General features: G+C 36.8%; 2 protein-coding genes across 2 annotated transcripts; one reads left to right on the top strand and one right to left on the bottom strand.

The window, feature by feature from the left end:
• Nucleotides 1-6432: 6432 nt before the first annotated feature.
• On the top strand, nucleotides 6433-9904 carry LOC113751225 (putative E3 ubiquitin-protein ligase XBAT31). The gene is made up of 8 exons (XM_027295160.1): nucleotides 6433-6784; nucleotides 6869-6928; nucleotides 7109-7180; nucleotides 7319-7440; nucleotides 7549-7689; nucleotides 7766-7873; nucleotides 8411-8669; nucleotides 9096-9904. The coding sequence occupies exons 1-8, from the start codon at nucleotides 6608-6610 to the stop codon at nucleotides 9495-9497; spliced, it is 1341 nt and encodes a 446-aa protein (XP_027150961.1). The 5' UTR covers nucleotides 6433-6607; the 3' UTR covers nucleotides 9498-9904.
• A 3417-nt stretch (nucleotides 9905-13321) lies between these two features.
• On the bottom strand, nucleotides 13322-16130 carry LOC113779176 (uncharacterized protein At3g17950-like). The gene is made up of 3 exons (XM_027324708.1): nucleotides 15765-16130; nucleotides 15402-15551; nucleotides 13322-13982 (listed from the first exon to the last, which is right to left on the bottom strand). The coding sequence occupies exons 1-3, from the start codon at nucleotides 15774-15776 to the stop codon at nucleotides 13479-13481; spliced, it is 666 nt and encodes a 221-aa protein (XP_027180509.1). The 5' UTR covers nucleotides 15777-16130; the 3' UTR covers nucleotides 13322-13478.
• Nucleotides 16131-16471: the final 341 nt, after the last annotated feature.

Below are 16471 nucleotides of genomic sequence, written 5' to 3'. Positions count from 1 at the left end.
GATCTAAATGGATTGGATAAATTTCATCCACCATCCATTAAGTCAAAACCAATTATGAACCATTTATCCATATTGCCACCTCTATTCACAAATCATTATGGTGACAAAACTGCAGAATCATGAGGTTGCTTCCAAGTGTCATGGAGCCAATGTAGACTATAAAGCTAAAAGAAAGAGCAAAAATGTTGAAATTTCCTCTATAGCCACATAAAGATTACCTTCAAGATTAATACTTTTTTTTTTTTTGGGGGGGGGGGGGGGGCTTCAAGATTAATACTTGTCACTTAAAAGCTCGATTAGAATCATTAGATTAAGAATAATACTTAATCAGCATCAACGAAAAACTTTTGGTTTTCTTTTTTTCGCCATCTATCTTCCCTTCGTTTCTATTCCTTGCATCGAACGAGGAGCGGTATGGATGGAATTCAAAAAGGAGAAATGTTGCCAGTCGCCAAAATCCACAAAATCTACGCATAGCAAAAGGGAGAGGAGGGAGACATGTTCATGCGAAAATGGGGGACAAAACAAACCAAAAAAAAAGTTCGAGGTGGATGATTTGTCGGATGGATGGTACGTTGTATAGTCATTTTCCTTTCTTTTTTGGAAATCCTGCTAATTAAACCGGTCCACGAAACCCAATTTAACTTCGACCTTCACCTTTTTTTTTTTTTAAAAAAAAAAAAATCCTCTTCTTGTGTAGATTTAGAGTCTCCCTAACTCGTATTAAAGGGCCAAAAAGTACAGAAAGAAAACGGAAAAAAGTTTCATATCTCAACTCATCAAGAAATACTTTGCCCATAAACAGATAGATGATTTGTGGTCTGAGTATGCCAAAATAGTGGTAGTATGAATTAAGGAAAAGATGTAGTGGAGAAACAAATAAACTTGGACGGTTGGATAGCTGCAAAGGAGGAGCATCTAATTTCCTGACCAAAAAACGAATATGGAAAACAGACATAACCAATAAAAAAAAGCTAGAATCCTAGACGCTCTCAAGAGTCAAAAAAAGTTCATGATAGTACTATCCAACAATAATCAGTTTCCCACAAAAAAAAAAAGGATGCACAGAGTTAAAGGTAATCAGAAGCATTTTTTTTTTTTGGTTTGGGAAAGAAAAGTAATCAAAAGGATCAACAACTCAAATATAGTAATATACTAGAATTATGTACATGGGACGAGAAAGATAGTAGATCGCCGCCCTTGGAAGTAATGGGCCCTGATGTAGCATCTCAGCTCTTTTTTTTCTTTTCTTTTTTTTTTTTTAAAAAAAATAATGTCAACAGTCTACACTTACATTTATTTGTATACTACGGAGAAGGGAACAAACTCAACTGGGCATCTCAGCTTAATACAGATATTTGAAGATTTTGAACATTCATTAGAAGATTGGAATAAAAATTTTCCCGCAATACACAATCGTCGTCCACCGCTAATTCCAAATGGATGCGTGGCTCTGGACTATTATTAAAGAAGATCATATGCCCACAGATGCATTCGAGGAGAGAGGGGACGGGACTATGCATTGTGCGTCAGTTGATGTACAGTTAACATAATCGGAGTTGTTACGAGAAAAAACACAAACATCTTTTCGGTCCAGTTTCTTCATGGTAATGCATTTTAAAAAACCGAAGCACCTAAATTATGTAAAGCTGTGAATCTCAAATCAACTGAAGCCCTTCACCAATGGTGTGAGCTGGAATCTTGATTAGTCAAGTGCTCGCCTAGGATTTGGAAATGGTAGAGATTGAATGGATTTCGTGCATCATCTTCGTTTGTATTAAGTAAACAAATTCTTGTGTTATTTTTTTTTTGTTTGAATTTGAAATTATTTCAGATTTGGTTGTCAGATCTAAATTTATTTATAATTTAAGTCGATGTCGACAGATCTCATTATTTTTATTGGAACTTATAAATGTTGATTAGCAGATCTGACGATTACAACGCGCACAGAATGAGCTACTGCGATTTATTTTATGAGGAGATGATTTTAAAATTGATGGTACTTTTTAGATCGATTCTTAATTTCTCAGGTTTTTTATATCTGTTAAATTGCAAATTCACAGTTTTAGTACATGTTTTATCTGCCATTAGGGCAACGATGTATATCAATCGTGTCGTTAATGAAATATGCTTTGTTACAAAAAAAAAAAAGTAAACAAATTCAATTCGAGTTAGTAAGTATTCAATTCAAAAGCTCAGAGCAGAGGTTCAAATAAAAGGCACGATCACACCTCACTGCGGCCTTGTAAAATTTTCATTAAATTGCATTATTAGTGATGTTAAAATTCCTTCTTTTGAAAAATTCAAAAAAATTTTTTTTTTTACTTTGTTAAAAAGAGAGCTTGCAAAAAGTGGTAGTCATGCAAACACAAATGATGCTTACAAAAAAAATAAATAAATAAATTTATGCACATATGACAAATAGTCAAATACAGCCTCGATCCATCGGATGTAATGCAATGAAACAGAGCTTAAGTACGTGTCGGCTGATCTTCTTCCATTAGTCGTCAGCAAAAGTGCAAAACCGCGTGAGTTGGTGACAATTATGAGGTTAAATTTATGGTCTGGGAACCATTTTATTCCGGTATTGCTTTGGGTTGGTATATTTAAATTATAAATTACGTTGTAAATGTGGAACAAACTTCTTGCACCGACACACCCACTCGTTACCTAGCCAGCCCTCGACAATATTTTCCGACATATGTTATTGTTATCAATAAAAGGAGACAATAACTGTTTCCGAATCAATTCTCAACTTATTGCTGCCTTATCCATGCTAAGCAAATACTCCCTCCCTTTTTTTTATAACTGACGTTTAAGGTTTTACACACCAATTAAGAAAAGTTTTTCATTGCTTAAATCTATACACTACTTTCCTTTTATACCCTCATTAATTATCCAATTCACCCATGTTTTCTCTCACTAGAGTACTAAATGGTGTTGTTTTATTAGGCCAAAAGCAATGCAAACTAACTCCCACCAAACTAATTACTAGGAGTAGTAATTAAGAACCCTGTATTGAAAAAGAGAGATAAAAGGGTAAAATTGTGAAAAAATAATTAATGCTGTATGGGGATAATAAAACGACAGATAAAAGTACACTAGAGCAAATTTCTTAAACGTCAGTTATAAAAAAAGGGAGGGAGTAATATCAGCATTAATTATTTTTTCACAATTTTACCCTTTTATCTCTTTTTTCCAATACAGGGTTCTTAATTACTACTTTTGGCCTAGTAAAACAGCACCATTTATTACTCTAGTGAGAGAAAACATGGGTAAATTGGACAATTAATGAGGGTACAAAAGGAAAGTAGTATACAGATTTAAGCAATGAAAAACTTTTCTTAATTGGTGTGCAAAACCTTAAACGTCAGTTATAAAAAAAGGGAGGGAGTATATATATATGTGTGTGTGTGTTGCTGCTTATGGTTGGCTAACAACAATCCACGAGACCTAAAAAATCGAAAAATACATTTGTGATAAAACGATCTCTCTTTTCCTGTTCTAATACGAGGGTTCAATTGAATTCCATTCTGCCTTCCTCGCCCTTCTTTCATACTCCCCAATAAAAAAAAACAAAAAAAGACTAGCATATTTTTTTGTCCACACTGCGAAATGGTCTTTTACCCTGATCAAATTCTCCAAAAAAAAAATAAATAAATAAAAGAAAAAAAAGGTGCAACTTGAATAATAAAAAGACAACAAATTACTTGATAGAATTTCAGGATGCAAGGAGTTCAACAAAAAGTTTCTACTTCCCAACAGGCAACAGGCAACAGGCAACAGGCAATGTCGAGAGAGTAACAGGAGATCTAAGACAGAGACATATCTCGAATATCAAAATTGTTGTTTGTTGAATTAGAGGTTGAAGTTGCGGACGTCTTCTAATTCCAAGAGTAAGTGGCATCCAATCCTATACTGGTCTTCTAATACCCAAAGCCATCCAACATATTATATGTCATCTTATTTGATATTACCAATAAGTAATTGTCCAAGAATGTAGAGTTTACCAGTACCATACTAATAAGCGGTCGGTCAATATGAACATAGATCTTACGTCGTTGCTGCTCCGATTTCCAAATCAAACTGTTTACTACTACTATAAGATGGATAATTAGTACTCCTATCTAACAACTTGTCTTCATTAACCAGCTAGGTGTTTGAACTAGACTTCGTAATTAAATAATCATAAACGTGCGGATTTTCTTTTGATTTTTGAGGAAAAATTGTGGGTATGTTTTACTTGGCTTTATCATATTTTATTGAAATTTGAATCCATCCTCCAAAATAAAATCAGCAACCCTAGCTATTACGTATAATAATGGACACAGAAACTTCATACTACATACTTTTTATGTCCTATTTTGATAGGTTTTTTCATCCACTCCAAATTATAGTTCACGTTCCAATTGAATAATGCAGTTAATTTATAATTTTTCTAAAATATCATTATTTAATGTAGGTTGTTATTGAGTAGTACAACGTAACTTATTTAATGTATGGGTATTTTAAGAAAATAGTAAGCTAGATATATTTTTTCAATAAAATTAACTAACTTTTCTTAAAATGTGTGAAAACAAAATCATACCTGTCAAAAGTGGGACGGAGGGAATACTTCTCTCTCGGTCTACATGAACCTTTGGTCTTAGGACCTCTTTTCATTGCTTGCCTTGATTTTTTAAATCTAAAGTTGCTAATTATTTTACCAAAACTTCTTCTTGACAAAGTTCTCTACTAGCATTTTCTCGAGAACATAAATATGGATTTTAAATTACAATTACTAGTATGTTTGGATAGTAGATTATTTGTGATAATTTTTTTTAAAAAAATATAGTAACATTTTTTTTATATGATATATGCGAGATAAAAAGATGGTTAAAACAAATATCGCTTTTTCATTTTCCATTGTTTTTATTTTTGGGTGAAGTTGTAGCTTTTTGAAATCTTTGATAAAGCAAGGGCATCTTTATTTGCAATCACATGTACGTAAGTGTAAACATACAGAAGTTAACGTCAACTAACAACAAAAAATCTTGAGCCATTTACTTGGTTCAATCAAATTATAATAAGCCTCACGTGAGACCGTAAGATAACGAGTTGAAACTGTCAAGTATGATTACGCGGCCGATATGTCCGTAACGATGGTGTCCAGAGTTTTTATTTTATTTTATTTTTTTCAAAGCGAAATGGTGTCCGGAGTTCAAATCCCAATTACCATATTACCATAACGTAAATTGTTTGTCACAGACTGGTAAACGGATAATTGTATAGTGGTTTTTAGAAAATTATTCAGAGATTCATTGATTCTAGTCGTGACCACCATTTCTTGAAGTGGCCTTTGAATAAAAGTGCAAACTGTTCCGGGTTGGAAATTGAATTTCCCCGACGGAATTCTTTCTTTGGTCGTACAAGGTTAACGTGCTTAATAAGCGAGACGTCTCGATGCTTATAATCTCTCCTATATTTTATCATCCAATTTCAGAGCTGCACTAAAACTGGGCAACTCTTCACCTTCGTGCCAATATGAATCTTATATTGGGCCATTTTTGGATGTTGAGGAACTCTAGGTTCAATTACTCCTCTGGAAGCTCAACTACCGTAACGACGTTTGAAGTTTGAGCAGTGGCAACTGACAGCCATACAGCCCAGTAAACATTTACTCCCTCCGTTCCACTTTGATATTCCTGTTTTTCTTTTTCGTCTATTCCAAATTATAGTCCACTTTCTAATTGAAAAATGTAATTGTATTTTAATTTTCTTAAAATACCCTTATTCAATGTAAGTTGTTGTTATTATAAACCTACCCCATTTAATGAGAGTTGATTCTTTTTTTTACCTTCAATTCAAGTTTCCATAAAGTTGTACTCTAATTAATGTGAGGGTATTTTAGGAAAATAATTACCTAAATTGATTGTTTCAACAAAGTTAACTACTTTTTCTTAATTCGTGTGAAAAAGAAATCAGAACTATCAAAGTGGGACGGAGTGAGTACTACTTTCATTGCATTTCCATTGCATTAATTGCATAAATTTCGTTTAGTTTCTCGAGATAAATGAGGTCTTAGGTAATCCAACGGCAGAGAAACAAGATCCTCATCTTTCAAGGGCCAAGATCTCCCTCAAATGCCCCCACTTTGACAATTATAAGAAAGGGTGTGAAAACTAAGAAGAATTTTAAGAGAAAGACCAATCAGTAAACATTAAAAAGACTGCTGACTCCCCCCTGTTTCACCCGTAAACCAAACTATCAGGCATTCGTATTATTGTATTGATTTCATCTGGGAATCTAGCTGCCCGCAAAATATCTGACTGCTGCCCGTATACAGCCTCTTATTACACTCTCCGCTGACACGGTCAGCTGCCCGCTCGATCCCCACTTTCTACACTTCGGGCAGCTCCATACTCACAACACTCTTCCCCCCTTGCATAAATATGTAAACACTTTATGCTAACAGCTACCTCTACCCACCATCCTCCCACCACCCTGTGCGGTGGTGCATGACTGCCGGTGGAGGAGCTCTAAACTCAGCCACCACCACTACCAGAAACGCCCCGCGGATCATACATGAAAAGATAGGATTTCTTGTAGTGGAAAAGATAAGGAGAAAATGGGTCAGGGGCTAAGTTGCGGGACTAATGATGAACATGGGCTATTCAGTGCTGTCCAGCATGGGGATTTGGAAACTGTGGAGGCAGTTTTAGACAAAAACCCAAGTCTTATCCATCATACAGTTTATGATCGATACTCTGTTTTGCATGTTGCTGCTGCCAATGGCCAGATCGAGGTGGGATATTGGAACTTTCTTGGATTTTGGTTGAATTTGTGTGTGCCTTTGTGATTTAATTGATGGGTTTCTGTGGGTTTTCAGATTCTTTCCATGCTTTTGAGTCGATCTGTTAATCCAGATTTGTCGAATCGCCACAAGCAAGTAAGAAACATCTTCTTTTTTTGCTTTTTTTTTAGCTAAAGTTTGGATTTTTAATCTGTTTTTCTGCTTTTACTTGCCAATGTGAAAATGTTTAGATTATCAAAGATTGATCTTTCTGCTTGTGTAGCTCGTGAATTTTGTGTGATTATGTTTTGTTTGATGTGTTTGTGAATTGTGCAGACTCCATTGATGTTGGCTGCAATGCATGGAAAGATCAACTGCGTGCAGAAGCTCATAGAAGCTGGGGCTAACGTAAGCAATGTTCTTTATCTTTTATTTTGTCTTTTTTCTATCTGTCTTTCTGTTTGTATTCATCGAGGCTTGCTCTGTTCTCCGCCTGGATGAAGTATGATATGAAAATTCGTTAGGCTAACTCCTAAATCGTGACAGATTTTGAAGTTTGATTCGGTTAATGGACGGACATGCTTGCACTATGCTGCCTATTATGGTCATTCTGATTGCCTGAAAGTAATTCTTTCTGCTGCACGCACCAATCATGTTGCTGTTTCCTGGTAGCCCTCTCTGCAGTTTTTTAGGTTCTATTGCATCTGATGTCTTTGTTTCTTGACCTGGTTGATTCATTAATTCCTTGTGTTTGACTTATTTTTTTGGAATTGCAGGGGATATTCTCGGTTTGTGAATATTAGAGATGGTAAAGGAGCAACTCCATTGCACTTGGCCGCTCGTCAAAGACGGCCTGAATGTGTTCATGCATTGCTGGACAGTGGAGCTCTAGTTTGTGCTTCAACGGGTGGATATGGGTAATGTTTTATACCTAAAGTCTCATACTTATTTCTAATAAGCCTGTCTTTACAATGGTATTTTTCTCCCTTGCAGCTTTCCAGGGAGCACTCCGCTTCATTTGGCAGCAAGAGGAGGTTCTCTTGATTGCGTTCGCGAACTCTTAGCCTGGGGTGCAGATCGACTTAACAGAGATGCATCAGGGTATCTCTCTTTTTGGTTAACTATCTTCTAATCGGCAAAAACTGGAGCATATTAGAGCCATCTTTTGATTCTGAAAATCCATGTTTCCAAGTACTCTTGTTCATTTATAGCTTAATTGGCTCTTGTTCATTTATAGCTTAATTGGTTGGAATTAAATTTCATATGGCCAATGACGACCCTTTATCTTTGTGGAAGTATGTGCGCTCTATTCCGTTGATTGCATGACTAATACTTCCTCCAGATCTTAATTCACTAATTGGAAGTTAATACGTCCCATAAATTTAATTTTTTTCTTCAGTGTGTCCAATCTTTTGTGGTCTTATTAAGTTTAATTGATATTAACAATGCACCGAGTGGAGATTTCATTTCTTGACAACTGGACCAATTCACTTGCTTCCTTGAGCATTTTTATATTGTTCTGATGGAATTCGGTGTGGAAAGAATAAACTGTTAACATATGGATCATTTTTAGTGTTAAATCCTTTTGTAGGAGAATAGCACATTTCTCACTTTCTGTAAAAAATTGGTATCTTACAGGAGAATACCGTATACGGTTGCTCTGAGGCATAATCATGGAGCTTGTGCGGCGTTACTGAATCCATCGTCTGCTGAGCCTCTTGTCTGGCCATCACCTTTAAAGTTGATTAGTGAGCTTAATCAGGAGGCCAAAGTTCTGTTGGAACGTGCATTGATGGAGGCAAACAGGGAAAGAGAAAAGAGCATTCTAAAGGGCACTTCATTCTCTGTAGCTTCTCCATCTCATTCTGATACAGGAACTGATGATAACGTATCTGAGGTATGTTTTCTTCCTTCTGGAATGTTTCCAAATTAGAATCTTTCACTTTTTAACTGCATAGTTTAGTGTCTGCTCTGCGCTGAACATAGACTTCGCGTGATGTTGAACTCCTAGTTATGAAGCTTCTTTGTTGTATTCACTGATAATAGAAGTTAACTAGGTTCTGCATTTGCGCCGGAGTTTTTGTTGTAGCTGAACCAAATCCAAGTGCCAGCCATAATTTGAACTTATATTATGGCATCCCTCTAATATTGCGATGATCATATCATCGTTTGGAACTCGATTTGCTTTGGACTCTTACGATATAGCCTTTATAAGAAAATATGAAACGGTAGCGCTAAATTGCTATGCTTTTAGAAGACATCATATCCAATCATCAGCTCATTGTGTGACTTTAATCACTGCAACAATACTGATGTCATGCAGATTAGTGACACGGAGCTGTGCGGGATATGCTTTGATCAAGTTTGCACAATTGAGGTCCAACCCTGCGGACACCAGATGTGTGCTCAATGCACATTGGCCTTGTGTTGCCATAACAAACCGAACCCAATGACTGCAACCGTTGCAATACCAGCCTGCCCGTTCTGCCGAAGCAGCATTGTCCAATTGATTGTTGCAAAGGTTAAAACCGAGAACAGCATTGAACTTGATGTCAACTCTCCGAAGCTGAGAAAGTCTAGGAGGTCTTGGAACCTCAATGAAGGCAGCAGCAGTTTCAAAGGCTTAGGAGCAGTAGGGTCAATAAGTAAAATTGTTGGACGGGGTTCAGGCAGGATCGCCATTGAGAATGAATGGATTGATAAGCCAGTAGGTCTTGATACATGATAAAGCTTGGTATCAAGATTCAAGAATCAAAGAAGTCCCGACTTGGTGAAAAAGGATCGAAGCGATGGGTCCCGCATCCACATTGGTATAGATACATAGCTCTCCATCTGCTGTGTAGAATTGGGAAATAAGCAAAGCAAAGTGGTTTTGCAGCTTTGGGTTGGTGAATCTATCGTTTGTGGGTCAGATTATTGTAATATTTGGTTTCACTTCGGCTTGAAGAAGGTTGTGCTTTTGGGGCCTATTAGTGACCTGCATAGAAAGAATTCTTTTACCTTTTTTTTTTTTTTTTTTTTAATTTAAATTCAACATTCTTCCACATTCTTCACTGCCTACCACCAAGTTTAGGTTGTAATATACAGGATCAATGGAAATAGCCAAGCAAGCGAGCAGGAGAGTTGATCCTACGTCACTCTGTCCTTTGCCATTATAAGATAGCAAGCCTTTTTCTTGTTTTGAAGTGTGATGTATCCTTGCCCTTTTTATTTTATGCGTAGAAACAAACGCAAGAAGGCAATGACTATGAAGGAAAAGGCATGATCTGGTGCTGCATGTCATGTGACCATGTCTCTGAAGTCTGAACGGGTAACTTAATTTGTGTACTATATCTTTTGATAGTAGCAATCATTCTTGGTACTGTTATTAGATCTTTTATACACCAAGACAAGTTAGATAAGGAACCCAGCAATCATTCTAAAAATCCAGGAAAAATTCAGCTTTTCCCGAAGATTTCAAAGTGGGTGCTCGTTTGGGTTGGGTCCCTTTTGAATTCTTCTTGAACTACTTCAGATCCTTTTCCCCTTAATACACATTAGGGTAGGAGTAAATTTAAAATAAATTCTATTGTGTAAAAAAAAAAAGAAAAAAAAGAGGACAAGTTAGATAAAAGGAAACCCACCATGGTCCCATTATACGTGATTCTGCTCTGACGCTGCCATGTGGAGTAGATGATTTCAGATTCCCGGACTGAGATAGGTACAATGTATGGTGGAAAAAATAAACAAGAAATGGCCCCAGGGATAGGAGGATTTGAGCTTTATTAATTAAGGTTGTGTTTGGATTGTATTTTCCGTCATTTTTCATGGAAAAATTACTGTAGCGATTTGATACATGTGAGGGAAAAAGATGATAGGGAAATGTGATCACGGAAAACGACAATATTTTTCGACGGAAACAAGCAATCCAAGCAAGGCCTAAAGGTTTCGAGAGTTGGAAGTTTAAGCGAACAAATTACTACCATTTATTAGCACGGAAAATAAGGAATTTTCAGAATGAATTAGTATGTTGCTAGGAGATGTTAAAAAGGCTTCTGAAACATAGGCCACCCCGACATGATTATTGATTTAAGGGTCCCCAAGCAGTTTGTTTTTTGTATGTTATATATGGATTTTTCAATTGGTTTCTGATGCAAGAGGGTACCAATGCCATCAGTCACTGGTGTGCCAGCTGACTTGCCTCCCTTGTAAGCTGTATAGTTTTTGCTCAAAAGTCTCAATTGATGAAGTATGCCCATCAAAGTAAAGGAGTAAAATCAAAAAACGAAGATCAAAAGCAACAGGTTCCATCACCGCATCTCTCTCTTGGACTAATTTGATCTATCCCCTTTTTTTTGTTTTTTTGTTTTTTTTTCAAAAAACTTTATGGTGGGGATGTGTAATTTAAGCTCCTTTTCTTGAATCTTGAATTCTTGATGCTGAGAGGTCGTTGACTTTCGATCACGTTATCCAAGAAGGAAGGAAGAGGCGCTCCCCGTGACCCGGCGACTTGTACAATTTGCTTTTACATAAGGGAAGTCCACGAAAAATAAAATTGCAATCTCCTTCTTGTTTTTTTTTTTTTTTTGGGTTGGGGTTGGTATTGCCTTCTATTTTTTTACTTGTACGTAGTTGAGTGATTGACTAGCTAACTGAGTAGCTCCTTGAGATAATTTTTTCTTAACATCCTTTTGACCATCAAAAGGATGATTGGCATGGAGTTTTTTTCCTTCATGAATAGACAAAAAATATCTTTGGTCAAACTTCTGAACTACTACATCATCATCTTTTTATCGCTAGTCAGTTCTTCATCTACTGTCTCGTACCGTATCGCTATCAAATGGACTCGACACATTGCGGGGTTCAGCAGATTATCTATCCACAATATATATCTTGCCAAATGTATGTATTATTAGAGACTGAAATACTAGAGTCAATCTTTTTTCTTTATTTCATTTATTTTTGGTGGGACGACCACTTAAATATGTTCCAAGTCAAAATAATAATAAAAAAAAGAAAAGATGCAAGTCATGATGTCCAGTAATTTGACATCCGATTTTTACGTAGTGGTCTCATTATCACCTGCAGTTACGTGTTATTATGATAAGGGAGGGCTCGAGGTCCTTAATCAAATGATTAACCACAACTTGATTGAACCGAATACTTGTAATCATTTATTTTTACGGTTGAATCCTGGAGAAATATCTTCCCTCCAGTGCAGGCACCAGAGGTCGTATTCAATCAACACATTTTTGAGAGCTACCCTTGCCCCTTACCAATAAACGAAACTCTTGAGAATTCATATTAGAGGAGGACTCTTTTTCCCTATTAAAGACTGCGAGCTGTGACATAGGACAAAGCAAACAGGGATTACATTTTTTTTTTTTCCTTTGAGTTTGGAATTTACTTAGAGGTAACCACACGATTGGAAGCAACGTCGGTCAGCTGTCGATTGGAAGCATATGTCACCTGTAAAGACGTAGCGCACTTTTGCTCGCAAACCTCGGCTTCTTGTATGAAAACTTACGGTGGTAATCCGGCAATCTAGCAGCTATATTAGAATAGAGTTGGAGATAATATAGATAAAGTGACGATGACAGGAAAAAAAAATGGCAATCAGCTACAGTTGAAATCTTTTGTGTCACTCTTTAGTATCAATCCTACTTATCATGTGAAAATAGAAGAAAGTAAGTTAAATAAACAACCTGTGATAAGTTAAATAAATAGGATACTTGATATGAATATAGAAGTGATACTGAGTTAATTATCAGTAAAAAAAAGTGACAATGAGGATTCGATGATCAGCCACTACCACTACCACTATGTGATTAGATTACGTCAAATAAAGTAAGCATGATTTGCTTCCAAGATTTACCTTCCCTCGTAGGGACACATAAACGTGAGAAAGGGGGAAAAGAAAAAGAGAATCAGGGAAAAGAATAAAAAGTGATTAAGTAGTGTTATTTAGGCAGGTATTAATGTTGCTATCTTTTCACTAAGTGGAAGTTGGTTTGCGGCGGGAAATTGTAATTTCGAAAAAGTGAGGGTCCAATTTTTAATTTTGCCAAATCTGCGTGTGGGTAATGAAATCACTCAGATACTGCTTTCTTTTCTTTCTTTCTTTTCTTTTTTTCTAATATATAACAAAAATTGCACTAGAAAAATGTCTATATCGCAACACTCACTCACCACGGTTCCTTCCGATATGAGTGCCAAACTTTACGGAGCTAATTTATTTGGATAAGAGTTTGTTTGGATGATTTATTTGAAATAATTAGTGTAGCACTTTTTGTGATGCAATGTATGTGAGATAAAAAGATGATTGGGAAGATAAAAATATGGTTGAAATTTATGTTATTTTACTTCAAATCTTCTTAATCCAAACACATCTGAATTAGATTTAGATTACCAAAACACACCCTCAATTTTCATCATGGACATGCGTTAACAACAGCCTTATACCATAATTAGATTACCAAAATAAGAATATCGATTTAATCTCTCGGGTAGCCTTAGTCCATCATTTATGAGAATAAAATTCGATCTTATAAAAGCCTATAAGGGCCCACGGAAATGAAATCCCTTCTTATCATTAAAGGATAACAATAATAAATTCTAAAACAATTTAGAAAACAGAACCTAAACAACAAAATTTGATGATTTTAATCTGAGAAAGTAAAATGTTCTTGAAGTCCAACTTTTGAAGTACCAAATGTTGTCATCCACCCTACCCGCACCCGCACATGCAAGGAAACAGCAGCACCGGAACCCCCTGTCCGCTGCCCTGTCCTAATCCACCACTGGTGTTTCTCCTGTGAACATCTGAACCAGACCATGGACTTGAACTTGACTCATGAGGAGGTGGGGCAATTTGGCCATTCACAAACAATGTATTCGGTTCCCGATCAGGCTGAGCCATGGCAAGTTCATCAGGACCACAAAATACTGAGCTATGGCTGCTTCTATGATGTTCATTAGCAGCTGCCCTTCTCTCCACCGCAAGAAAATGGCCGAGTGATGGGGTGTTTCTTGCTACAGTCTCAGCATCCGTAGTATCCGTTGGACACAGAGAGAAACACCATGTTTTCGTCCTATAGCTCTTGTGGCCTCCATTGATGGCTTCTGGATTTGAGGTTCCCCTGGTAGATCTTCTTGAGAGATTCACTATTCTTGCTACGCCAATTAGGCTTCCAAGCGTAGTGCTTCTGTCGTGGAAGAATGACCCTGTTGACTGCAGAAACCGCAGCATTACTAGTAAACCAGTTGCGAAACTTGAGCACAATTTAAGTACTCCCCGTCTGGGACGTTGTAATTACATCACAGGAGTTATCTAAGGTCCTCGATTCTCCAAGAGGAGAAGTATATAAAGCAAATTCAAGATACGTGGAATCAAAGGCTTGAGTAGTTTTTAGTAGAACTTCTACTTTGGTGTTAGAATTTCACAGGACATCTATGTACCAAGTTAATTGTGTCTTGTCTTGGGAGGAAATATCTAACTCTTAATAGCAGATTAGCCTAGGGATTATAAGCTAATGATCATTCTTCCTCTCGAGACAAATGCTTCAATGCAACTCTCACACTTCAACCCTTTCTCTTGCTCGCCCAATGTTTAGACTTGGAAACAGGGAAATATTGGAATTGCTCAAGCTTTTCAACACACTTTCAAGAGTGGTGTTCTTTGCATTTTAACATAACACTCTATTAGACAATCTGGGAATTATGCCAAATAGGGCTCTAATTTCTTTCAAATCCAGTCCTAAACGTGGATTATTACATTGTAGTGGCGAACTGGGTAAAGATGAATTGTTAACTGCATTTTAAAGATTCTCAACCCTCGGCCCTCACTTGTTTCGCATCTAGACCACCTTAAAGCGAAGCGTATTGTCTTAATTACGGCCTTGAAGCCCTGGTAACAACAACGATAAATGATCATAACTCTGCAATCCTATCAACTTCAAATGCGTGAGACTTTTGCTGATGACCACATCAAGAAGACAGCAATGTTGTGAATTAGTGTGCGACCTAAATGCTGAGTCATAATAGCATCACAAGAATTTGATGCAAGAACATGTTACTGGTGTCAGCAACTTAAATGCTCCAGTACGAATTTAAAAGGCTAAGGACAATATGTGTAAGGAGAAGCTAGTATAACTGCACTCAGGTTCTCAGTTGGACAAAGCTTGAAAGGATAGGCAGGCTAACTGGAAGGTGGTAAAATTTCAATGTAACATAGTAATATCTTTGAACAGTAATCAGAGTAAACCTATGTAATTATTGCTCTGGAGCAGCCATAATAGGATATTTGACCAACATGTTGCTACTTTCAATTGAAAAGTCAGATGTTAATTATGTATAATCATGAAGAAAGTAGAGACAATATGGCAACCCAGGGTGAGTAGTAGAAAACAATTTTGGTAGCTATTCAAGTGCCATGGGGGGGAAGGGAGGCAGAGCAACATGCAGAATTCAGGCGGACAGCAATAACCTGAAAAGAACAAGAAAAGAGAAGAACACTCTACCACATGCCATTGCAACTTTTTTGCCAGTGAAGAAGAGGAAACGCCCAACAATTACTAGCCGAATAACTGAATGGTGATTTCTTTTTCTTCTTTTTTTTTTTTCACTCTCCAAATTTAATTAAGTCACTTACTTCTGTGTCCAAATCTGATGAAGAATTTGTTGAGGAACTAGGAGAACCACTCAGTATGGTATTGAATGATGTTGATCCAGAAAAATTACGGCTCCTAGCTAACCCTACTCTTACATTCAGAGGCTGCAATCCCAGCGGCCATCCTTCTTCCTGCAATTAATTTCTTATCAGTCAGAAGAGTTTAAGAATCTTTTTCGAGGACAATGTACTGAAGAATGGAAAAGAATATCGACCCATCAGCAGATAACTGATAAGAAAAGAATCTAATGGCATCCCACTTCAGATGATTGTTTCATACATAGCTAGCTAGGCCCCTGATTAAGCATAAAAATCCAAAACAATGAGGGAAAGACAAAAATGTACCTGTTGAGCCATAGCAACCAGTACTTGTATACTGGTGTGTTGGCTAGCTGGCCACTTGGTCTTTGACAGAATTGAAGAAAAGAAGTTTAATGAGGCAACCTCAAAACCTCAGAGGTATATCTCAAGGTGTTAGGCCATGAAAAACAACAGGAAAGAAAAAAAAAAATAGTAGACGTCATGTCTTCAGTTTGTGTTCATTAAAGCAGCAAAAAAGCTAGCAGTGAAGATTTTGATGAAATAAGGGGAAGTTCATGTTCATGTAAACACTAAACAGAGAGAGCAACTTTACATGCAGGTCATAGAACATGGCATGCTTTAAGCGACAGAAGAGAGAGAGGAGAAAAGGGGGTATAAAAACAAGTGAGATGGAGTCAAAAAACGGTGACCAATCATGGGAGTTCTTATCATTCCTAGGCACTCCTGTTTGTATTTCTCTGCTTTATCTTGGCAGAAAATGTGAAACAGAATAATTACGGATCTCTATAATATTAAAGCAAACAAAAGCTATAAGTCCCGCAGGTGCTGCAGAGGCTGTCTTTATTTATTTACTACTACTGCTTTGAAAAGAAAATGACACCCCCTGTAATTTTACTACTGCTATAAAAGATGATAAAAGATTCTACTAACTGTTTCGACTGTTTGTATTCATGCGAAGGGTAAAATATTACTGAGTTGCTGCAGCAGTGCAGTGCCCCCATTGATTGGAA

This window comes from Coffea eugenioides, chromosome 1 (genome assembly GCF_003713205.1).
Source record: "Coffea eugenioides isolate CCC68of chromosome 1, Ceug_1.0, whole genome shotgun sequence".
In the NCBI taxonomy this organism is placed as follows: Eukaryota; Viridiplantae; Streptophyta; class Magnoliopsida; order Gentianales; family Rubiaceae; genus Coffea; species Coffea eugenioides.
The sequence above is the reverse complement of the archived record's forward strand: the minus strand, read 5'-3'. Positions and strand labels throughout refer to the sequence as shown.